This window comes from Haliotis asinina, chromosome 2, assembly GCF_037392515.1.
Source record: "Haliotis asinina isolate JCU_RB_2024 chromosome 2, JCU_Hal_asi_v2, whole genome shotgun sequence".
NCBI lineage: Eukaryota > Metazoa > Mollusca > Gastropoda > Lepetellida > Haliotidae > Haliotis > Haliotis asinina.
The window spans coordinates 2,999,604-3,025,651 of NC_090281.1; the positions used below are offsets into that span (position 1 = coordinate 2,999,604).

Sequence of the window (26,048 nt, forward strand, 5' to 3'; positions counted from 1 at the left end):
TTGAAGATGAGGGTTATCATTGGTCTTCAGCAGCCCATGCTTGTTGTAAGAGGAAGTGATGGAATTGAATGGTCAGACTCGTTGACTTCGTTGACATAGCATAGAATGATGTACTTCCTGTTGATCATTGGATTGTCTGGTCTAGACCGCCACTATATAACATAGACCAAATCTGTAGTGATCCCCTCTAGAATTTGTCTTCAACAACAAATGGTTGTCATAAGAGGCAGACTCGGGGACTTGGTTTATGCAAACAGATCCATACTTACAAAATCAGTCACTAGTTTGTCAAGTCCAATGTGCAGTCATTCAGCAGTAATATTGCTGAGTGCAGTGTTAAAGAAACCCAGTTCCTATCTCTGTTACAAGTATATCAGAATGCAAATATTGTATTCCACTGACACCATGTTGGAATGACAAAAGCCTGGATGTGGAGATCAGAGTTGTCTGTGTCATTATACTTAAATTGTTGTTAAAAATCAAACTCTTGTCACGCACTCACTGACATATTAGCTGTTTGTGGACTGCTGCTGACTTACTGTAATGTGTGCATAACACATTGCTTCACAGCCAGTGATATTCTCTAGTAGTATTCATACAAGACTCCGTTCACTCGTCAAAGACCCGGGTGCAGTTACCCACTTGGGTACAGTGGTGTCCCCTGCCGTGATATTGCTGGAATACTGCTGAAAGTGGTGTAAAACTAAACTCACCCACTCACTCATACAAGAACACACCTTCTGTTCCAGTGTGTCCGAGAGTCTGAGAGGCACTGTGAGCAGACCTCCAACATAGCGGGTCAAACATCTATCATCGGTGACAAGTTGCTGGTTGCTGGACCTTGGGAAGTGACTGGCACAGACATGCAATTACCTGATGGTAAGATCTGTATTACATGTCTAGTTGATATATGTCTGTATTACCTAGCAGCTCTCACCATATCTCCCATATGTATTATCATTTTTACAGTCTGCAATTTGTCATCAGTTAAACATATTACCCTGTGATGACACGACAGTTATACATTTTCTCAACTCTGTTGATAATGCAGACATTGTTGATACTGATTACCGATGCAGTGGTATGATATGATTATCATGTTCACTATTTGCAGTGCCTCTCTCTCTCTCTTTGTGACACCTAAGATTATAGAAAATGTAACTTGTGTAACTGCTGCATGTGATCATATGGTGCATTTTGATCCGATGAAGTTGATAAAGAATGGCATCAGTAGACAAGAAACTTTTGTTTCTGTTAATACTCATCACTGTGCTGTCCTTTGGAGTCCACACATATTTATTACAAACTTAAATATTACACCAGACAAACATATTACTTTTATCTTTTAAATTTTGATGCTGGTTACTGAAATGATAGCCTTTGACAGATCATATGCATGTTCCAGTTCCACATGAATTGGTCTCTTTCTGCAGGTGGCACATCAGGTCCAAAGAAGGAAGAGGAAAACACATCCAATAATTCAGGGAAATCTTCAAATGCTGATAAAGTAGAAGGCAGCACGCAGCCCCAGCAGAGCATCATAATAGAAGGCCTGGACTCTGCCACTGTTGTGGGCATTGCCTTTGCAGCATTTGCCATTGGTATCCTGTTGACAGGTGCCCTGTGGTTCATTCACACTCATACAGGTACGTGGATATAGAGGGTGACTGGAGCACAACACAGTTGCAATTTACTGACTCGCCAGGCACCATTGCCACTTACTGGCACAAGCAAGGCACCATTGCCACTTACTGGCACAAGCAAGGCACCATTGCCACTTATTGATACACACCGGATTGAGACTCGCCAGGTTTCATTGCCACTTACTGACACAAGCAAGGCACCATTGCCACTTATTGATACACACCGGATTGAGACTTGCCAGGTTTCATTGCCACTTACTGACACAAGCAAGGCACCATTGTTGCTTGCTGCAAAAGCACCCATTCTGCCAGTCTGCTACAGTAGTGCCTATCTATAACAATGGCACTGATCCGGAACTTTAGTAGTGGGTCTACAGTTCTACATTCTGTTAAGCTAAGTGTCATGTGTCAGTACCTCCTGTATTCCATGTCCAAGAAATCTAAATTCTGCCAAAATTTTTTATCTTTGCAGAATATTTTCACACATTCTTTGTAGAGTTGAACCTGTTAGACTTGATGCTGGCGTATTTCTAGCAAACTACTGCACAAAGTGAGATTTTCTGGAAGATAGGTACATTTCTACACTGAGGGGATATTTCCCTAAAGTATTCTGTTACTGTGAAATCAGAGAAGGAACTGGTGAATTATGAATTGGCTTGCTGTCAGCTTGTTCCTGTTCTGTTCACAGGGCCTGCCAAGCAAGGCGTTAGCTCTCAAGGCTCAGCTGAAACCAGCGGGGAATCAACTCCAAATTCCTCATCGCCTATTTCAGCATAGCCCTGGTGAAAAAGGCAACAGATTGTGGACAGTACCAATGCAACTATAAATGTTCGGAGAAACGGGTAGCCCAAGGTCACGCCCATCAACTGTGGGTTTATTATGTCTTGCCAACATGCTGATTCAGTGCCGCCATCTAGACTCTCAGCAAGGGTTCAACTGGAGCTGTGGCGAGCTAGTGCAGCCAGCACATGCACCAACATGCTTAGTGCTGGCACTGACGTTCCCCATGGGGGTGTTATGATTATTATTATTATTAATTATTATTATATTATTATTATTAATATTATATGGAAGCATTTTGTAGTTGGATTAAGGTGCGCATCATTATTTCAGGGATTTCAAATTACAAACACTTGACTTTGTGTGCATCTGTCTGACGACTTGAGACTTGACACTGCTCTAACTACAGTAGGCCAAATGATATGTGCCAGCTATATGCAGGACCTACCTTACTGGCCAGTATCACTATGAATTCAGGTCTGGGATGAAGTTTGTGTGATCAGGTAACCGTGGCAACGTCTGCTCTGTGAATGGTGATTATTTTGTGAGTTATTGTGATTGTGGCAGCAGATGAGCTTAATGTGGACCCGGTGATGTGTATGTGTATGACTTACTGCAGGACAACGGCAGCTGAATGAATTGTTCTTAGCACTGTCGATATGTCAGGTTGTTGACTGTACAAAGACTACTGCCTCCTGAGCTGAACAGAGCAGAGCCCAGCTGAACCCACTCCAGCAGCAGGAGATGTTCAGTGAAGAAGAGGAGCAGGAGGAACATGGGGTCAAAATGTTTGTGATATTTCAGTACTTGTGTAACTGTAGTTTGATCTCCACGGCAAAGAAAGGGAAGCAACTCTGCTTCTGGAATGACTTGCAGACCTCTACAGACAAGTGTTGTGGCAGGTTGCCAGGACAACAGAGGGGGCCGGATCACGTGCTCCTGTTACCTCTCATAAGGAACTACACTAAGCATTATATTTGTTGATTATCTCAGGCAGCTGTAGGGACAATAAGTCTACCAACGGCTCAAGTGGAAGCCATTTTGTGCTGATCACATGAAGATCACATGATGTGATCACATGATAGGCACATGACTCAGGCCCTGCCTTACAGAGTATTATGAGGATAGAATGAAACTACCTACTTACCTGATAACCAGATGCAGCTATACTTGCATGCAGAACTTGCAACTTGATTGAGTTATGCACATGGAATTTCTGTTAACTTTCTTAGACTTCTGTATATTTTTATGAGTTAGTAACCAACTGGTATGACATGCTGACGAGTCTGGATCGATCACACAACTTTCATTATGATATTATGAATTATGTACAAGTCTTATTTCTTACCTCATCCTGGAGTTCATATCAGAAGATATTTATCATTGGTTAGCCACAAGTACCTTCACATATCCCCTTCATCCCACCCCCCACCAGAGTTTTGTTGAAACTTTCAGCTCTGTGGTCACTAAAGAAGGTGTGTACCCTCTCCACATATCCCCCTTCCCAATCCCCATGTCACCTGTCAGTGTGGCTCTCAGCTCTGACTGCTGATGAGCTGGTACCTCCTCCCCCCTCCCCACCAAGTGGGAATATACTGATGTTGAGCCTACAGTGCTCTACTCTCCACATTGACACAGGCTGTGGCCATTGTTTCACTGACTGTTTATACCGACAACCATTTGACCACATGGGATCTACCAGCAAGTGGTTTTATTAGCTCCCTTCATCTGCAGTTATGTCTGTTGCTAGTTAAGGTCAGAGGAATAAAGTAATAAGATATTGAGGAATGAACAGACTGCGGGATTGTGGCACACATCAAGGGTTTTATTTGGGTAAAGAAATGGGATTGTGTCTCACTTCCAAGGCTTATGTGTAATTTCAGACTAAGTGCGGTCACATGCAGACTAGATATTTTTAAAACAATATTGATCGTGTTGTCAGTCAAGACCAAATTTGGCAGAGCTGAAACATTTTTGCAAATTTGAGTGCAAAATTATGAATTTAGAATTAGTCATTTGTAACCAGTTTATCAGGCACTGAAGTTTTCTGAACATTTTTGATGTCAGTAATGTTAGAAATGTAATTTAATAAGTTATGCTGCTCTTTTAATAAGACCATCCTTTTTCAGCTGTAAGTTGAAAATATCTTGGTTTTGAAGTCTTTTTGAAATTATTGTGAAATTGTCGGTTTGTCAACTGTCGTTGAAGTGCAGGTTTGTTCTCGTTCATGTAGGGGAATTTTCTGCTGATTCAAAGTGATTTCATGGAGAGTTTACTGTTTACTTATAAATACTCTGATTTGGTAGGGCCCGCGAAATCCAATGTTCACGTTGGACCTTTGATTTCCTCACGAGCTGGAGTGCATGTCAAAATAATATATATATATATATATATATGTCTATATATATATGTTACGTATTGTCCTCTTAGGTCTTATTATTTTCATTAAGTGATTTGTTAGAATTCTATTTTGTTTTTAATTGATAAATCCTGCCATATTGATTTTAGATGGGGGTCATGTCAAAACTTGAATTCAACTATTACTTCAATTTGTTTGGTTGTGGTGGCTCAGCAATTGCTGAAAGTCTTTATGATATCCATCATTTAAATGCATCATTGCTCTATTGCAGGTGTATGTTTTTCGTTAATCAGAAAGCTCAGGGTGTTAGAGATGTTGTTCTGGCCAGACTTGATCTGTATGTTGTTGAAGAGTTAACGCTGAGTGGAAATTTTAATTTAGGAAATACATTAATGTTTAGGGTTGGTTTTGATGGTATATTTGATTTAACAGAGATTTCTCCTTATAAACTGAAAGTAACCATTGATATGAAGGTGAAATGTAGTGTCTGCATATCTGTAAATCAAAACTTTGGTCACTGTCATCCATTATTGAGATAAATATCTCTTGCTTGTCGGAGTTGAAGCACAGTATGATTATTGAAATGGATATTGAGTGCCGTAGAATGCTAGTTATTTGTATATTCCGTCTGTTGGTTGTGTGAGTAACGTGCAGCAGTATATTGGGCCCTATTATGTTTGAAATGTGGATAAAATGCTGTAAAGTTTTTGACATGACCCCACTAGGGGACTATTTATTATTTCAACATACCTCAACCCAACACAGTTACCTCATACCTGAGTTGTCTCCCTTGGTTTAATATGTCCTCCCATATTTTGGTCCACAGGCTCACAGAGTGTGGAGTCATAAAGTGATGTATGTATCATCTACATATACTTTATTATAGCTGACCAAGTCATGATGAATGGACATGACTAACAAACTACATAACCAGAGACTCCTGCATCACAGCAAGGGTTTTTGTGTGTTTTATGGACATGTCAAAACTGTGTGTTCAAATGTGATTGAAGTTTGTCACTATTTAAAGTTTGAAAAACTGATGTCTTTCGTATCCAGTGAAAATGCACAGATAATTTCATAATTTGACTATGAAATAAATTGTTTCCTGATACGCATAATGTCCAATTTGGGGGAATATTCTGCCCAAGAGGAGACAGCTCAGCCTTATTTCACTGCTATAAATGCATGCACATTGAAACCTCCTTTTCAGAATATTGTTTTTGTTATTGTCATGGCAACTGGATCCTTTCAGTTTAGTTTTGTCTTGTGTGTTGTGCCAATGTCTGGTCCTTCATGGACCCATGTTCTTCATATACTGAGATGCTGTGTGAAAGAGTCTATATTTTTGTGACATGTACAGTTCTAGCCAGTCTTCTTCTTCTCTATGTGATTGTTGTATTTCATTGCTAGAGTCCCCGCCCCGCCCTGCTGTTGCCTGCTCACGTCGTGGTGCTGCTGTTGGTCTACTCATGTTTACCGCTCCTTGATTCCAGGACTCCTCGGGCCACTTGACACACACGCTTATGTCATTTTGATCAAAATAGCTCTGCTCTAATTGTCATATGTGTTTTCTATCTTTGATTCAAGAGGTTATGCTGTTTGAGGCACTGTTCCACTGGCAAGTCAGCTTGATGGTGGTGATGATGATTTACATGGGGTGTTCAGCAATCTTGTACTTAACATTAGTTTTAAATCATGCTTTAAAATTGTGGGAAGCGGGTGTCATGGATTTTGTACATGACATGCAGGGGAGGGGCACTTAAATTGTGCATAAGTTTTCAGGGATTATACACACTAGACAGGCTTCTCCGTGAAAATCATCATCACCCTTCCCAGCCATAAATTATGAACGGTCCCTTATAGATAAAGGCACAGTGTGGTGAGTGATATTGTATCAGAATCATTATGTCACATTTCTTTCAATCCTCTTTTGTGTGCAATACTCAACAAACTGATGTTGATTCCTGTGGAAATTGGCTGTCCCTTTTCTGCTTTAGTTTAGATAGAGACCAAACATGTGACCTTGTACAATGATCTACAGCAGAGAGCTCAAATCAGTAGTTACTAGGAGATTCTGTAATGATTATTGGGTAATATTTTCTTAAACTTTAAGTTCTGATATAGAGACACAAACATATGATTTAAGAATTAGTTAAGAAAAGGGACCAATTAAAGTTTGAAATATGAAATACTCTTTCCTCTGTTGTCAAGTGGTGCCATTGAGTGTCCATGGAACAGACAATGTAAACAGGTATGTTCTGGTGCCTCACACAGACTTATCCTTGCACAGTCCATGCTTGTGACATAAAGGGGGTTGGGGTGTCTGTCAAGTTCCAGCCTTCATATTCAGGCAGACAAGAAAATACTGTGAAAAATGAAATGTTTGTTTGGAGTTGTTTATGATCTTATGAGATGTCTATAAAGAGTAAGAGCATCTTCATTCCAAACTAATTTACGATTTGGATGATTGATTGATCCTTCTGTTCCATGCCTGCCTGAGTTATCGGTTGTCACCATGAGTGAAGAGAGGGTTGGAGGGGACAAGTTAGTCTGGTAGGGACTTCGGACAGACAGCTGTCAAAAATGTATTGTCAGGAATTTTCTGAAACTTGTTAAACTGTTGTGTATAGAATGTCTGATCAAACTTGTGCCATACAATGAAAGATTTCTGTGACGCCATTTGCAGGTGTTAGTGCTACTGACTCCATATCACATACACATGCCCATGAGATTCTGGTGTAGTGGGGCACACAGCCACTTAATTAGTAGGGGCACTGGTGGCCCTGTAACGTAAGGTGTCATCGTGATTTGCTGTGCAGATTTACAGTGCTTGGACACGCAAGGAACCGATGTGGGTGTGAGTCGTGGTCCTCCCCTGTTTCATCTAGCTTTTTAAACAACATATTCCTGGGCCCTGTCCATAATGCACCTAGTGCTAGCACTGCCGTACGTCTATGTTAACATATGGGATATATGACAAAACTGGGAGTTGTGATTGATCACCTTAGCGCTATGATTGTTTTGTGGAAGGGGGCCCTGGAGTCTTATCAGAGTAACGTCTGAGGCTGTCTCCCACAGGGGACTGCCCTCTGTTCATGCGTTACATGTTGAAATCAGCATTGAATCCAACTAGCTCATTGTCTGTCATGAGTGGGACTGAGAACCTGTTTGTGTGTGAACGATGCTTCAGATTTCAAGCCTATTTTTGTCAGTGGAGATGTTTTGTGGATGTGCTGCTTGCTGCTGTGTGTGTCAGTGCTTATCGCTGTAAATATTTGGAGACGAATTTGCTGAAGCATTGTGCAATGGAGGTTATAGTGAAAGGATTGTTAGTGGTCACATGATTGGCAAATGTCTTTTTTTGGAGCATTGACATGAATTGGTGTAACACCATTGTGTGTCAGGTGCTGTATGAAATTCTTGGTCTTTTGTTAGAATTGGTCAGAAACTCTGTTTAAGGTAATATGTGATAACAACTTGCTCCCTGATCTTTGCTGACTGCTTAAACGTAGCTTTAACTCATATGTAGCTTTAATTCATTGTGTTACGAGTGATTCCAAAGAATTCAAAACATTATTTATGAGTTGAAACAGATTCTTTACAGTGTTGAAGGTGAATAGTATTGAAGATTTTGAATGGATCACTAATAGTGATGATACCATGTGTTTGCAGAAGGGTATTTACGTTTTGTGTCACAAGAAGCACCTGCTGTTTTCATTTAAATGCTGTATAATGCCACTCACTAGCCCTCTTCACAATATGTAGCAGGTGGACCCCACAGAAAGCACCTTTAGGTTGGGCAATATGCTACATGTCTATCCTGTATGTAATCAAAGTATTTGCTCCAAGAAAGAAATTGGCCAGTCAATGAGTGACGTGAGATCAGTGTGCCATAATAGCGCTTGTCAGTGCAAATTGTTGCCAAAAATGAGAAGCAGATTTATTTTTTCAATATTGCTGGTTTATGGAACTATTCCCACGTCACTGCTGGAGGCGCAGCCCTCAATGCTGATATCTGACGGGTTGGAAACAGGGACCTCATTAGCCTATTGATAGAAGGGGTTAACAGATAGCCTATTGATAGAAGGGGTTAACAGATAGCCTATTGATAGAAGGGGTTAACAGGTAGCCTATTGATAGAAGGGGTTAACAGGGTCAGTCCACCATCTCACTCCTCAGCTTCCAGTGGATATGGTCACACAGTCACTTTTCACAAAGCATACCTCTCTCCACTAAACACACCATTGCTTGTAACTAAGGAACTCACATTTCTTTCACTAAACACACCACTGCTACAGTCTGTCTGGGTCAAAATGAAACTGGAGAATCACTGTCTAACACCAGTTTGGTTCATGATCAAACATTCACTTCAAAGCAGAGTGTAATGAAAACATCAGACTAACTCTGAAAAAAGTTTCATAAGGTTTGTCTCCAAAATACAGAGTTACCTTTACAAACTGTCATTTTGTTTAGATTTTCCAGGTGAAAGTGGGTGAAGGAACAGCAGTACTGTTGTAGGAACAGGTCAGGAAGTTGGGTTGTCATTTATAGGAATCCTTTTGACCCAGACAGACTATAGTATCTAAGAACTTTACACCTCTCACACAACACTGCCTTTATGGAAAATTGTTCTCAAAGAACACCTCTCTCTGTAAAGACAACACTGCCTCTTTGTAAAACTGTTCAGAAAGAATACCTTTCTCCACTAAAGTCAACACTGACAGTGATGTAGAAACTATACCTATAAATATGCTGTTTTCTTCACAGATTATCAGCTGTTTTCATGTTCTTCCACCAATTCACTACTTTGCTCAAATCGTGAATGTGTCCTTGAAAACTTGCCTGTGCCTACTTTAAGTAAGGGTTTAAACCGAGTTATTAAATCTTCATTGATTGTATGAAAAACTGGCATTTCGTAATGTTTTGCCTTGCTAATTGTACAGTAAATACAATATGTAAATTTGGCAAGATGTGCGGTGTGGTGTAGGTTTTAGAAGACCCATTGAATCACAAAACTGACCAGACCTTTATATCTTTAGATGCATCAACAAACCGCTGATGTTTTGAGTGCGGAACTCTGTGGAAGTGATTGAACAGTGTAGTCCCAGCAGGCAAAGTGTTGCTGAATTTGTAGATTTGAACCTCATAGTTTGTTCTTCGTCTGGAGTTGGCTCTTGTCTTCAATTTGATGGTTCCTTTCTTCTAAAGACCAATTTCAAAGTTCAGGAGATAAACTTATCCATAGGTCTAGTCTGATCTGTGGCTTCCCCATGAAGAGATCATTGATCAGATTCATGATGTCCTTCAAGATAGATTGTTCAAACTAACCTTGGTGCTATGATAGTTGTAAGTCTGTGTCAGATATGGGAGTTATGATCATCTCGGCACTAAGATTGCTTTGTCCAATGGCTCCCAGGTTAACAGCCCGATGTAGTGTATCCTACGGAAGGAAATGGTATAGCACAATTGTATTTTTCGTCTTGAATAACTGTCTAAAGATGTCATAACTTAACAATGTTATGACATGACATGACATGACATGACAGATTAGCTAATATCTTGAAAGAAAGTGGATGCTATTTAACTTTTGAGTCGTGTTTTACAGGGGTCTGGGGAAATGTTCTCATTAGTTGCCAGGGCATTGGAGCCTAATCCAACCAACGCACATGTAAATTAGAGGTCAATGATTCTTCATCAGAATGCATCAAATGTTTCCTTTCTCTTAATTCATCTTACAAGCCAGTAATTTTGTGGTCACTTTTGATTGCAAAGTATTTTTGCGAAAAAGATCTGATTAATACTTTGTCTCACAGCAGTGGAGGGGCAGTGGTGCTAGAGTTGTGTTGGTGTGTCATCTTATTCATATAGTATTTTAGCCACTTGCCCACTGAGCAAGTTGGGGATGAAGGTTGAAGATCCCCTTCTGAAATCTGGTCAAATAATTGCCATGGATTGTATGTGAAATATGATACTCTTGGACTGGGTAGGAATGGGTTGTTCGGGAAAGCTTGTCTCAAGTCCAGCTGCTACTGGTTGTCTCCCCATGAGAATATTAGGCACAGCTGATAAAGACCCACTTTGATGAATCCTGTGTGGGACCTTGCTTCAGACGTTAAACAGCAGGTGATCCAGGACTTTTGTGTATAATCTGTAATGTACCTAAGGCAGCAGCATACCTTTCTGGAATGAGATGCGCCATTTGTCCTTGACCTTTCTTGTGTCTCAGGGAAACCCAACACTGTTTTCAAGTCACATACTGCAGTCAGTTGAGGTGTCTAAGCAACAGGTTAATCCTGCACAAGCTTGTCAATCTTTAGAATAAATCTAACCCTTCCTGTGCAGTTTCTTCAGTTTCTAAGGAAGGACTTCTTTTATCTTTCAATTTACTCACATATAACATTGACACATTCATGCTCCATTTTAAATACTGACCAAATTCCCCGTGGTCTCCCAATAAAGGATGACTTGTTTCTGTGTAGTGGATAGACTGCTTGGTGTTGCATATATCCTGCACCAGATAAGAGTCAAATATGGTAGCATTGTTATTTTCTGTAATGTAAGGTGACATTATGAACACACTAACACTCTACAGGCATGTTCCCTTTAAACATCCACCCAGACTGTGTACACCAACTAGGTGATTACACACTTTCTTCCTCTAGTCCCATGGGTGTTAGCGGAGCGAGGTTGCTGCTCATGCTTATTTCTGTCAGCTTGTTTGTGCCGATAACACTATGTTGTAATTGACTTACTTTACCTATGTCCATCTGGCATTCTTCTTGATGTCACTGACATACACACTTTTCCTATTCCTTTCTCTCACTCTCCCCAAGACATGAGTAGTGGTTGGACTCCATATTGAACAGGTCCTGGCTCAGGACAGTCCCACTGGATCTACACTTGTTCAGCAAGCTCCCTGTTGAACCATCTTCACCAATTGTGCAGGATAAACAAAACATGTTAGTTATGCAACCTAGTTGTAGTTAAGGATTTGAGGAACTTGTTACCACATAAAATGTTGAATTCATTTACGGGTGTCCTTTCGAACTTATCGAAGACAACAAGAAGCATGTACAGTCGTCTTGACTTGAAGCAGTGGGCAGCTGTCTGTAGTCAGGACAGAGGGACAATCACTTGTTTCATTGTATCTCATTGTAGTACTGTGTACATAGATGGACCTAATGTTATTGTTACCTGGGCTATATGTCCTGTATATAGGCACACATGCAGCTCTACCCATCTTTGTATAGTGTTCTGGTCTCACTCCCAGGGGAGGTAACTCTTTAAGTGCTGTCGGCTCTCGGCCTCCAGCAGGAGTTATTCCTCTTTTAGTTGGCCATGTGGTCGATGTTTTTGTGTTTAGCATCACATGCTTCATGTTCGGCAAAACAGGAGCTCTGAGTAACTTAAAAAAAAAGAGCTCTGATTAACTTCAGGAGATGAAACTTTATAAATCTCATAGTCATGTAAATAATCATCACTTAGAATATGCTGTAAGTTGTATTTTTTTTACGGTATTTTGTTTACTAGCCTGATTAAAAGTCTTTGTAATAATTTTGATCCAGGTCTGTTTCACAAAGTGACCCTGGTGCTACTGCTGCTGTTGTCAGTCTGTGTTGACAATAAGAGTTTCACTCGCAGTAGTGCTATAAGCACATTGTTAAGTGGGGCCTAGGATTCACAGATTGCTCTTTCACTAATGTGGCATTGTCAGCCATTGATGTTGGTTCATCTCAGTCTGTTACTCAGCACAGTCAGTTTACAAACAGTGTAGCCGTACCCTAGTGATAATGATATTCACTTCCTCACAGGTTTATAGAATAGTTCTTGTGACTGAACTTGATGAAACAACTAGATTCTGCTGCTTTGTTTCCGTTACAACGTGTTTTTCCTCTGTCAAGTTTTGTTGCCAACAGCACTTAAAGACCCTTCAACCTGATATGTATGCAACTTGGCTCAGGGCGGACTTCTTTTCACTGTTACCGCACCATGTAGAACTTACGCAGGGAGACCGAGTGAAGCCAGCACTGTCCATCCCGATCCTGTTGCTGCTGTCTGGTGTAACACAAATTTCTCAGGGTGAGCCACAACTCAAAGTCAGAAACTGTAGTAGCTGCCTCTTAACAAAATGGGTATCGTTAATCAGCCATTTCAGGTAAATGGCTTCTATTACTGCATGCTTTGCTAAAGCATATTAAATCTGAAAATCAAACTTTTGATTCTGAATTGATATTTTGTATAATTTATATCACAATTTCTGTTCCAGAATTGTGTTATGTATTATGGTTAAACATGTTGTTTATCGCTTTTTTAAATGGATTTAAGATATTAATGGATTTTGGCAACATACAGAATGGCAGATTTGTACAAAAGGTATCAAATGTTTCATATTGATATGTATTTCAATTTTTTGTGACCATTAATTATTTTTGTAGCATTAGGTTTTTCATATGTGACCTCTGATATGTGACTGACCTCTCTGATAAGGCCAAACTACAGTCCGGCACATGACTACACAGCGAAACATGACACTTGTTATAAGCTGAAATGTGAACTTTTTCTCACATTCATGTTAATTTGAACATTTGCAAACCAAATACAATTGTAAATGGTCTATGATTTAGAAAATGTGATTTTTTTACCAAAAATGGCTCCAGTTTGAAGGTCTTCAAGTCCAGTGTTGAAGTTGTCCTGGATAGTCCAACAACATTGTTTTATTTTAAAGTTTATTGATATCAAACTCTATGTTGTCAAATATTTTAAAAACTGTCAAAATGAATTGCTTTTAGCTTGCATGCATGTGATATATAGCAGTTTTAATACATTTTGGAAAAAAAAAAATTGCACTGGACCATACTGACTTTGCCAGACCTTTACTGACCTATGTGTTCCTTGAGAAAACTGTGATTCATTGAAAATACCACACTAAGTATTATACTTTCTCCACATATATTACTCACTGACAATGTCCAATAAGATTTCATTGAATTCTACATAATCAAAGATTTTTCTTACATTTGTAGAACTGCCTACTCCTCCCCTTCATAGCGTGTCGACAATATTAAGTAAAGTATTTATTTATGGAGTTGTCAAGATTGATTGATAGTGTATTTTGTATAAACTACCTCTAGTTGGACGTACCTTCATTGTATAAAACATGTTTTATTATATATATATATACCTTGTGTTATTGTGTCCTGTACACTGATTGGTCATTGAGTTTTGTGTCCTGTTCACTGATTGGTCAATGAGTTCAGTCCCTCCTCTCTCGACCCCCACGGCAATCGCCGCTTCCAGTGCATTTATTTGTGCTATTAGTTCACTCTGGCCTACAGACATGACAGTAATATTTAATTGTGGCTATATGAACAATTACAGCCTCCCAGATGTTGAATTCTAAAACTTACAGATAACTAACACTTCCATAATTACTGATGGGAATCTGTAATTCCCAAAATACCTGCCACTGTGTGTCTGTTGGTCAGAGTGTGACTAATGGTTGTCCAACGTAGTCCTCCCATATCCAGCGTCAAAGTCAGTGTATATTTAGATCACCTTTAGACTCGTGTTTTTCAGTCACTGTAAATTTTTCAGAGTAATAAATGATCCACAAGTTGTGTGAATATTGCAAGAGTGTCTGTTGTTTTGAGACCAAGACAAAAGCCATGCTACAAAAATAATATGGAACTATTTTCCATGGACTTATCTTCACTTACCAGTTGTTCAGGTTATATGAAAAGCCCCAGTTTGACTCTGGACCAGGCAGACCAGGGTTTGATAGTATGAGCAACTATCCACAATTTGCAGTGTGACAACTAACCATCAGCCAGTTGAACGTAGTAACCACCACATATTCATATTAATGGTTGTGGACAAGGGGTCTGAGTCTTTGAGTGAACACTGATTCTCCCCTCCTAGAGATCAGAAGTGCTTCATTCCTAGACCACATCACATGAACAGACATGGAAAGATGATTCTTGTTACCCACCCATAGACAATGAGAGAGTGAGTGGTTTATGCTGCCTTTAGGAATATTACATCAATAGCACAGCAGCCATATGGAGAGTGAATGTTTTAACCATCCGGCTACCCTCACCCCACCTACACAATGTCTTCTCAATGCTCAAATGTTTGTAACTTGAATACATGTTTCTCAGTAATATGCGGATACCATGTTTGGTATGAATCTCATTTGGGGTTGAGACCCTCAGTTGTGACCACAAAAGTGGTATAATTTGGACTGTCAGTAGGTGTTGGCCCTTTTTTTCTCTCAGTAAAGTCAAAGTAGCAGTAAAATTGGAAACGTTTTCACCCTACCGCTCAATGCTTGGCAAAATAATACTTTCAAAAATACAACAATCATCTTCCCTAGGTGCACACCCATATGAACAAGGAGGTTTCTGTAGTCTCCGGTTGTGCCAGACAAAATACAGTGCCACGTTTTTCTCATTCCTGGCGTGCTTGTCTTGGTCAAGTGAGTCCGATATCAAGGCTTCAGTTGCTGGTAACATGGATTGAGTTGCCTTTCCCGGTAAGAGTGGTTGTGTCGGAATTTTGTCAGCCAGCCGAAAGAGACTTCTCATCGAGCGTGACAGAAACACCCGAGAACGGTTTGATTAGGGGTGTGGCTACTCGGTTTTCTACAACCTCTCAAACACTGGGTTCAGAGGTAACTACAGTTGTGTCCGGCGGTCACCAGGCAGCGATCTACTATTTTTATTACTCCCCAACAAATCATAATTTTGCTCAGGAAAACCAGAATTTCCTGAGATTACCAATCGAACGAATGTCATCAATTCGCTTGCAGTGTGAACGTTCCTGTACACTGACGTGAACCTACTACATTCGACACTCCATTTGTACTGTCATGGTAGCTCGACTAATTGATCAATCCTATCTCAGGATAGGATTTGTCAGAGGCAAGAGTTGCTAGACATTTCATTTCTCTCGAGCTAGGAGACGCCTACCTTCACGTCCTGATATACCCAGGCCATCGGAAGTATCTCTGATTCACTTTCAAGGGGCGTCATTACCAATGGAGGGCCCTTCCATTAGCATATTTACGGCTCTGTTGCTTTTCACTCTGGCAACCATTCCGAAAACTTGATGAGCTACCTGCATCAAGACTCTATCGATGACTGTGTTAAAGCCCAGCGGGATCCAGTCGTCCTTTGTCTTCCCAGTCTGTTCACCACCGAGTTGCTAACACAATTAGGGAGGCTCCTGAACTACGAGAAGTCCGAGTTAATACCAACTCGGAGATTACAATTCATAGGGTAGGTATTTGACACACAGCATGCCATGTTGTTTGTACCCCAGGCCTTCACCACTGGACTCATCCCCAACTCTCTTACCTGAAGTTGCTAGGGTTACTGACGTTGGCACAAGCACAGACTTACAACGGACAACTGCAACTTTGCCCTCTTCAGATGCTTTTGTACCCGTACATCCGGAACGACAATCTCGTCGAGTTGATTCATCTTCCCGTGCAACTACAACCAGTTCTTCGTTGGTGGCTTGATGAGCAGAATGTTTGCGCCCTTCACGCCGACTCGTCACCTGTTCGTCTGCGACATTCCTCGACGCATGGGGTGATGATCTTCATTATGAAGTGGCCGGGCAGTGGTCAACTTCAGAAGGCCGTAACTTAGTGCTGTCATGCTCGACCTGTCAGCGTTTCGCGGCATAACTCTGGTTGTCCTATCTACTGATTCAATCAGACATCAGACATCAGACAACAGTAGCGTGGCTCGTCAGTCATCAAGGCTTGAGAGTTCAGCTCTGCTCCAGTGGATGGTCCCATTGTACCATCTAACCCATTCTCTCATCATTTTGGCCAGAGCCAGACACATTACCGGGACGAGGAATGTCATAACCGACGCCTTGTCAGGCCCCAAACGGTGATCACCAACTGTGGAAGGTACGGCCCTCATATTCCAGTCAGTGGTCTACCCGGTATCTCGACCAGACGTAGATCTATTCGCCACTCCGTTCAACCATCAGCTTTCACGGTTCGTGTCCCGTATTCCGTATCCTCAGGCATGGGATCATGATGCGTTAGCCATATCATGGGAGGGTCTAAACGCTTACGTGTTTCTTCTCCAGTACCCGCTACCCGCCCGAAACAACCTACTTTCTACACGTAGAAATCTTTGTTCGCCAGGGGTTACTCTCTCGGAGTAGCTACAGCTATAACACATGCACATAGGACATCGACCCGATCATTGCATGACGATGAATGGAAGATATTTGAACAAATTTTTTTTAGAATTGGAAGAATTAATTCTCCCTCCACTGAATCACATCCGGTTGGTGCTGAATTTCCACAGCATTTACGGACTATGAAGAAACTCAAAGGCACTACATTGTCAACCTATCTGGCTGCCATTAATTCGGTTCGTTCCACAACTTCTGGAACCAAGGTGTCTACTACCCCTGAGCTCCAGTATCTGCTTCGTTCGTTCAGGCTTGTTGACCAGTCTAGGAAGTTCAGTCCTCCTGCATGGGATTTATCAAGTGTCCTCCGTCACTTTGCATCCAGTGACTATGAACCACTACATGAGAAGGAGTTTGAACAGATACCATTCCAAACCTTCTATCTGTTAGCATCAGATACTGCGGCTCGTATTGTGGATGTACATTCACTGCACGTACATCATGTGCGTTTTGAGCGAAACGTCATGACAGAATTCTTCTGGGACTGCGTTGAGACTTTGTCGCAAAGAACTAGTTACCAGGACAACAGGATAGAATGTTTACTACCCCACCACTGTCAACCATTCTTGGGCCAGATGATGTTGAAGATTTGTCTCTCTCCTCTGCCAGAGCTGTATGAATCTTCCAAGCTGCCTTCCAAAAGCGCCGCCGCCTTCGCAAGAGGTTGTTCATCCCGCTGTCTACCGCATCCAAGACTGAGGTCTCACGGACAACTTTGTCCTTTTGGATGCGTGCTACCATACTGAGGGCTGGATTGCCACTCCCAGCAACATCCAATCCACACGAGACCCGGGCGCTAGATTCTACGATGGGTCTACACAGCAAATGTTCCCTGTTGGCTTTCATGGAGGGTTGTTTTGGGCGCTTGGATACAGGTTTTCTTCACATTGTCTGAGGGACGTGTTGGTTACTGGCGTCCATGGTTTGCACCAATTTGTACCCCTTCTCTTCGCACAGCAGATATCATCGGCCCATCAACGCAGATGAGTACAGTGTGCTTCTGTGAATTCGCTCTCGTGTACATGCTTAATAATATTACAATTTATAGTTAAGACTTCCAATTGTTTAAACTTATCCTATCTCGCTATTTGCACTTATCCCACGGATGGACGGCGGGTCTCAGATTACGCTAGGGCATAAAGCACTGACAGCATACACACCATAGGCTAATGACAACTGTAGACAGCAATTAACAAGGGAGGCCGGATCAACTAGCATAGTTCCCATGTTAGTGATGGGTTCCCCGACCCTCACAAGTTTAACGTTCAGTAACAAAATACCACCGCATGGTTTCCGCTACTTATCTGAATAAGACCATAACGGTGTGCTAAGGTTCTCAGGAGCTAGTACGCTACGAAATTCAAAATCGGGAAGAACTCACTTCACTGACATGATTGCTCCGAGGAGTACAGGTCAGCAAGCAAGACTGTCAACCACTCCTACATTGCAAATGCGAGAACTAACCACTGAAGATCGAAAGAAAATTATTGCAATAACCCAATAAAATTGAGTGAAGAGTTCTAATCCCAGAAGAATCGAGGACAAAATTCAAAGATAAAATTTAAAATTTATATACTTATCCTATCTCATGCGATGTGTGATTATCCAGCCTCCCCTACTCAGATTGCGGTGGTGTTAACAAGAAGCAAATGATCACTCTGAGGTAGTCACGTGAGTAGATAGGGGAGCGTGCGGCACGCTCAGCAAAGGAGTGGGAGAGCAGCCTGGGGAACACGGACGTATGGACAAGAGAGGCCAGGAGGGAAAGTTCCCATTCGTTCCACTCAGCGTGAAAACAAGAGAGAGAAGTGCAAATCGTGAGATAGGATAAGTATATAAATATGCAACGTATAGTTAAAATTTCCAATGTTTTCAATTACTCGCAGGAGAAGTATGAAGCGGACGTAAAATATATCAGTTTAAACCAGATTCTCTCGCGTAGCTGTTCGTGGTTCACTCAGATATGGTTTGGCTTGGGCAGATGGAGCTCTTCTCCTTAATGGAAAAAAGTTTAATTAAAATCCACGTAAGTATTCCGTATAAAACATGTTACAGAAATATTTTTTAAAATGGCGATAACTGGTCGTTAGGTGCCAGCCAGTCAATGGTGTCTTAATGGGGCACGCCACTGACATGAAGAGACATCTAAATTATTTCAAGCCCCATTGTTGACCTACACAACCGCGATACAATGACATGCCGAACCTGTACATCTTTGCTGTACAGTTACTTAATGTGGTGTTGAATGTTCACTTCTCTGTAACATCCCTCGTCCGTGGCTATAAACATTCTGGATGATATAGTCTTGCAAAAAATGTATCAGGACAGTGTTTGGTAACAGTTTAGTATGAGGCTTTATAATTCTTCTACCATACAATGACATGACCAGCCGAGATAATGTAAGAATGTTATATGTGACCTGCCTATTTGCATGACTGGGTCGCTGTTCCGGTAAGTAGCTCAACACCCTTGACATGTGAGGTGTTGTTGTGACTTAAAATAATGACAGCTCTTATAGACAACTTTCTTATTGTCGCGTGATAAATTATGACAATTAAAATCCTCAATGGTGGAAAAATCATAAAGCCTCATACCAAATTGGAAACAGATAGCACTTATAGTTTTAAAGTAAAGTTACTAAACACCGTCCTGAAACATTTTCTGCCAGACTATACATATATAACAAATATTTCACGAGACACGATGGACTGGTTATATGCCTTTAAGAGTGAATGAAGTCACAGTGTGATGTTGACACAGGTAGGGTACATTAACGTACAAAGAACAACAAGAACAGGGACGGACCTTTTCCTTCTGCGTGAACTCTGCTACGTAAATGAATAACATGTAGATGTTCTATTGACACGGCCTAAAAATAGCATAACCATTATTTGTAGTCAAAGACCTGGCAAACGTTACATTACAATCTGACAATATCCCCTTATACTGTAGGTAAACTGAAGAAGTAGTCTGTCCAAGTAACCTTTGACCTGCAGACATGTGTTGCTGTCTCTGGTACTGGATTTCGAAGGTCCATAAATTCATACAACGGAGAATATATTGCTTGAACAAGCAACGCCCCATCAAATGCGAGGCTGAATGCACGTGATTTGGCAGGTGTGCAGCCGTGGCCAGTCCTGGCACACGAGGGGGTAATTAGGCATACTGGTCTACTGATAAACTAACTGTTTATCACGTGACTTACAAAATGCCCCTCGTCGTTATGGGAGATACCCCACTATCCTCATCTATATCTTCCGCATCTTATCAGCACAGCAAGTCTGAACTAATGGATGTTTATATAATGTTTATAACGCAAGAGTTTGGCATCAGCTCACCCCGCACCGTACCAGTAGTACAGACGATGAATACAATCGGAACGTTTCTGTGTGGCTTCGACTACCTTCAAATGTGAAGCTTCCGATTAAATCCGATCGATGGATCTCGACGCGTGTTATATTAGTGACGCCAAAGTTCGGTTTGAAGCAAGAAGAACCTCGGAAACAGTGGAGTTGTTCTCAGTAATGAAATGTGCCCAAAAGAAAAGCAAAGAAAACTTTCAGTAATATAATGTTCTTTTTATCCGTACAAGGATCTGGTGGTCAGACTCGCTGCCTTGGTTGAAGCATGCATTCATGACTGCTCGTGTCATTCCGGCAGGTCACGGAAAGAGATGAGTAGATACGAATGTTGAAGCATGCCGTCGATACCCAAGTGTGTAGATCACGTGAGCCACTTCATGTAATTTCAATGTTTGCTGGAGTCCACAGGATCGCGTCAAAGTTATTGGCAACAGTCACTAAAGCAGACTCGCCTCCATAAAAGGTTCCCGTTCCTGGCTCTACGACACCACCGCAAGCGATGGCAGTCTTGACACTTTGGTCGGAAATTCTTCTTAAATCGGGGATGCGTTATGCCGTCTCCGCGCCTGGGGCAAGACGATAACGGAAGTAAAGAACCCAGATGTAGCGGTCCTACGCTTGGGTGGTAACTCTTGGACGGTCGCCTCTCGGCGGAATTGGTCCACAGGAAACGACCCCAAAGGCCAGATATGGTGCTTTTGATGAAATGTCGGGCAACTGCAAACTGCGACGCCCCAGCTTCAAGGCAGCTTATGGCGATGTTTCGATTGGCGGCACTCAGTCATGGCATGATGATTTTCTCTTTATTAGGCGAAAACAACAGAAATATACACAAAGTTAGCCTTTCAAACACAAATACGTCAAGGGAAAAAAACCCAGTGCCGCATTTTGTTGCTGAAGCTGTTGGCAGTCGCACAAAGATGGCGTCCTGGAAAGAAAGAGTTTATTTGTATTGTTGTGGCCGTAGCTACATGTGCCCAATATTCTCAAAATCACCTGCGTTTCCTTTTGTGAACATTGTGCATGCATTTAGTGCTACATGTCTCCAGTCTCATCTGTGGGCTTTCATATGCATGTTGTATGATATATTCTTCCGTCAGCGAATGCTCCTGGAGTCGTTGAAGGACACAACTGATAGTGTATGTCTTACCTTTGTGCACTAAGTCGCCAAACGGATCCTGAAGGCTGAGCAAATACTCTTCCGCATCCATTGTATATTTGGGAATCCGCCTATTCTCGCTATCATGGCCACGTAGGTGTATATGAGGTGTCCGAAACAGACTTAAAACACTGACTCAATAATAATGTCTTATTAATGCCTGTAAGAATTATTCACCCATAAATAATTTTTTCTTGGACTATGCATGCTATCTCAAGAAACACATTCAATTCTATCTAAGCATGCCTGGCAGTAGGAATATTTCCTATCTCATAATATCAATAGCAATCAGTTATTACGATACTATATAGATACACACACACACACACACACACACACACACACACACACACACACACACACACACACACACATTGACACACATACACACAGAGAGAGACATACACATATATATACAGAGAGAGAGGGAGAGGGATTACCTTGTGTATACAGAGTCCGGATGACCTTGTGATATACAGTCAATGTCCAGATGACCTTATGTATATAGACGGTTTCCGGATGTCCCAGTGTATACACACAGCGCCCATATTACCTTGTGTATACAGACAGTGTCCGTCACCCCTGAGCACCTGCTACTAAGATGTGGGGCGGTAGGGTTGCCTAGTGGTTGCAGACCCGGGTTCGATTTCCCCCACAGATACAGTGCGTGAAACCCATTTCTGGTGTCTCACGCCGTGATATTGCTGGAATATTGCTAAAAGCCACGTAAAACCATACTCACCCACTATTACCACGATTTGATGTATTTTAGATTTGTATCACTTCGGGTGACAGCTGTTCCCTTGTTGAACGCTGATCTATGCAACATTACAAGTATATGTGGGCTGCCTGTAAATAGTCATGTTTGGACAAACCAATCTAGCGAATCGCATTACGAACACCGATAACTGGGTCTCGAAGACATACATTCACCACCCGACTCATGTAATCATCTCCATCGACATACATATGTGAATCAATATTCTGTAATCCAGGACGTTAAAGCCACCTGCCACTATCAGATTATTTCAGGAGTTAAGCTCAAAAGACGGATGTTGTTTAAGAGTTTCTTGTTAATACGATGTAGGAAAAGGGTCAAAGTGGTCTGAACTTTTTACCTGTCTTATATTCTGCCATGCTAATGTTATTCACAATGTTCTCAAATGAGTAAATCCATCGTGTGACCTCGCATGACAACGCCCCCTGGCGTTCACGAGAAGACAGGTGCCCGTCATAATGCCACAAGCTCGCGATGGACACACCAGGACTGGAACACTGGGGAGATATCACAATCCTCGTCGGATATTTCCTGATAGTACTGGCAGTGGGCTTGTGGGTAAGTCTTACATGTAAGTTCCCGGCACGTTGTTCCTCAACATTAAGCTAGCGTCATGTGTCTGGTGTGATTGAATTGTAACGGTTCACGTGATGACGTTTGTGTGACGTCTGGCAATTCGTTTTCTGTTGGCCTTATGAAAGTGTTTTATAATCTGGTTAGATCCGTAAATATCCAGCATAGACGGAACATACTAAATGAGAGAGACTCCAGAAGGAGTAGGAATGGTCTCTCCATGGCATGACTCGATACTTGGAGGACTTCATAAACAATGATATTTGTAATCTATCCTGGAATAGAAAATAAACGCCGAAGTCGATAGAGGACATTGTTGAAAACCTGGGGAGTGGACCTCGCGTACGAAATGTCACGTTTATACACCATGTACCAAGTTGACCGAATCCTCCTTGTACTTGCTGATTGGTATCTCGCATTCTGTATACGGCCAGTGCTAAATCTAAAGTGAGCAATTATATATCCCGCATACATCTTGTAACTATAAACGTGTGACTATTGCACACTTTTTACCTGAACTATGTTATTAAGGAGGAATTACTATCTGTATTCGTACATTAATATTACATACATATCACATATCTGCGTGTCCACACTAACGGTTTGTGTGTGTGAAGTTCTGTCGGGTGTAGAATTACAAGTTCTATCAGTAAGTGATAACCGATTAATTACTTCTTGCTAGACAATACCCATCCCCGGCCACTTAGCACCACCAGGAAATGCAGTCCTATCGTTTGGCTTTCAGTTCAAGACAACGAGGCAAAACCCACGCACGCCTTAATTATCGTTCGGCTCTTACATCAGTTTATCTTCTTCCATATGTAAGGAGGACATTTTTCATTTTCTTTCCGATTTCATTTAAGTGCCCATTTCGTTTTTATGTTTTGTCATTATTTTCATAATAATTGTACATGTTGTACAAGTCATGAATGAAGGGTGCTGTCCCTAGGCGAGGAGAATGAATTCACATCCATACATTAGGTTTTTTTGAAAACTGTCAACATGACCAGGTACGTGTTTGTTGATGTCAGCGGGCGATGTAAGAAGTAGGTCAGGCTTTGTGTGAGTGTAAATATGGTCTGTTATCAAGGCTGTGTGTTTGATCATATAACTCTAAACAGGGTCATGTCTGCTTATCTTGTAGACTTGTCATTAGAGCAGGAATATGTTTTGCGCTCTTTTAACCATTACAGTTTAAAGACTTGTGGTAGTCTTAAGCGGAACGCCAAATTTATTCTTAAAAAATATAATTCATTCATAATGATCCAGGAAAAGAATGTGTGTGTCAACAGCCAGACAACACATGTGCAAGTGGAACAACACGCATCGACGTGACAACCTGACAACACGACCACAACGGCGACCGTTGGGAAGCAGGTGCTCCTATATATAATACCTTAAACTATGTGAAACATCACATGTCATGCTGTGCTAAGGAAGAGTTCATCGGAAAGTTAATTATGAGAGTTCAGGGAAACACATGTCTCTTGGATGATTTGAGACAGAAATTACTGAATGAATGTAAACAGAATGAAGACTTTCCTTACAAAGACAGTGTGCAGAAGAAACGGAAGGGTAGACGCTCCAAAAATGGCGAAAAGCTAGAAAATAAGTTGTCAAAAGACTGCTTTGTGCCCTATCGTGGTCTACTAGGGGACTTTGGGGAAGATCTTTATGAAGTTTTGAATTTTCAAAATAGACGATTTACACAGCAGTCCAAACAAATAAACACCCCATTCCAATCGCCGGCTATTGCTAGCCCAGTGAATGAAACAATAGCCAAGCTCGAGAGGGACATGGCCACTTTGAAATGAGAGTACGCCCAGGATATTGATTGTCTTCACACAAAGGTCAATCAGCTGGAGCATGCAAACAAAGATTTGCTCCATGAACTTGCAAATTCAACTTAGTATGTTGAAAATTCAACTTAGCATCTTGAAAGTTCAACTTAACTTTCTTGAATATTCAAAAAAATATCTTGAATATTCAAGTACGAATATTGAACATTCAACTTACTACCTTGGAACTTCAACATAGTATCTTGAAAGTTCAAGATAATTAGTATTTAAGTGAAATGTTCTATGTTCACCGTATGCTTTCAATCTTTCCTTCATATGAACTGTGCCGAACGTGCCGATGACAATGGACCAAAGCAGAGATAGCATCATCTCCATGTAATATTCTTTGGGATCATCTAAAGCCGAGATTCTATGCTTTCTTGCACAGTATCATGGAATGACTATAAGTATAAGGATATTGAAAAGGATTTTGTCCAAATGCAAACTTCACACAAGAAAAGACCATCCTGATATCATGGAAGTGGCTTTGTTCATTTTGCAACAGTGTGACACATCCGGAAATTGTAATGGTTACAGGTGGATGCATCGTAAATGTCAGGAGAACGGACTCATAGTTTCAAGGAAACCATTTTGATACTTATGAACCTAACTGACCTAGAAGGAGTAAGGAATCGCAAGAAACGCCGCCTTGCGCGCCGCCGTTACAAATGCACTTGGCACGTGGGCGGATATGTCCATTGTCATCACCAAGTACTTTTCGGAGAATATGGAGGCTCCCGAACACTGCAGCCTTCAGCATTACCCACAATGGCTGTGCTCCCGGTGGAGAACCCTGGTACAGGAGGTACCAAACCAAGGGCTCCGAGAACAATTGGGAGTCTAACGACAGTGTTCTTGGGATGCAAGCGAGACATTTCAAAGGCTAGGTCCGCATATTTATCTTGCTTTTCCTGAATCTTGCAAATCACATTGCTGTCAAAAGGGACAGAAAATTCAATGTTATAAATAATTTCATTGGCTTTATGAAAAAGGCCAAGATCAGGTTTGTTGGCTGGAATTCGTCTCAAGCTGTGGATAATTTGAAATCATCATTTTCCAGGACGCCCTGGGCATGTTCAGGGTCGTACCATGGATGGACCTCGGGGTCAAAGCCATAGGCATGGCGGAGACGATAATAAAAGCAGCAAGCCAGGCCATCCTGTCTTTTAAGAAATGCCGTTTATGCCAAGGGAGGGCATCCACTGACAAGGTGTTGAACAGTCTCTGTGAATTCATTGCATAACTGACATTTCATGTTAACATTTTGATTAAGAATCACATTCTAGCGATTGAGAGTGGGAAGTGACTGATCTTGAGCAGCAAACAGGAAGCCCTCAGTT

The 26,048-nt window shown here is 41.4% G+C and overlaps 2 protein-coding genes across 3 annotated transcripts in view; both read left to right on the forward strand.

Moving 5' to 3' along the window:
• Positions 1 to 3,266, forward strand: part of LOC137273127 (transforming growth factor beta receptor type 3-like) — a 94,110-nt gene extending 90,844 nt beyond the window's left edge. The window contains exons 15-17 of the mRNA XM_067805595.1: positions 750 to 879; positions 1,434 to 1,646; positions 2,332 to 3,266. Coding sequence (XP_067661696.1) covers positions 750 to 879; positions 1,434 to 1,646; positions 2,332 to 2,420 — 432 coding nt within the window. The 3' untranslated portion in view covers positions 2,421 to 3,266. The remainder of the gene's footprint in view (positions 1 to 749; positions 880 to 1,433; positions 1,647 to 2,331) is intronic.
• A 19,276-nt stretch (positions 3,267 to 22,542) lies between these two features.
• LOC137273117 (sodium/mannose cotransporter SLC5A10-like) overlaps positions 22,543 to 26,048 on the forward strand; it is a 35,439-nt gene continuing 31,933 nt past the window's right edge. The window contains exon 1 of one of the 2 annotated variants that reach the window (XM_067805575.1): positions 22,543 to 22,855. In XM_067805575.1, coding sequence (XP_067661676.1) covers positions 22,772 to 22,855 — 84 coding nt within the window. In that variant the 5' untranslated portion in view covers positions 22,543 to 22,771. The remainder of the gene's footprint in view (positions 22,856 to 26,048) is intronic. The other variant, XM_067805576.1, reaches the window with a different exon arrangement.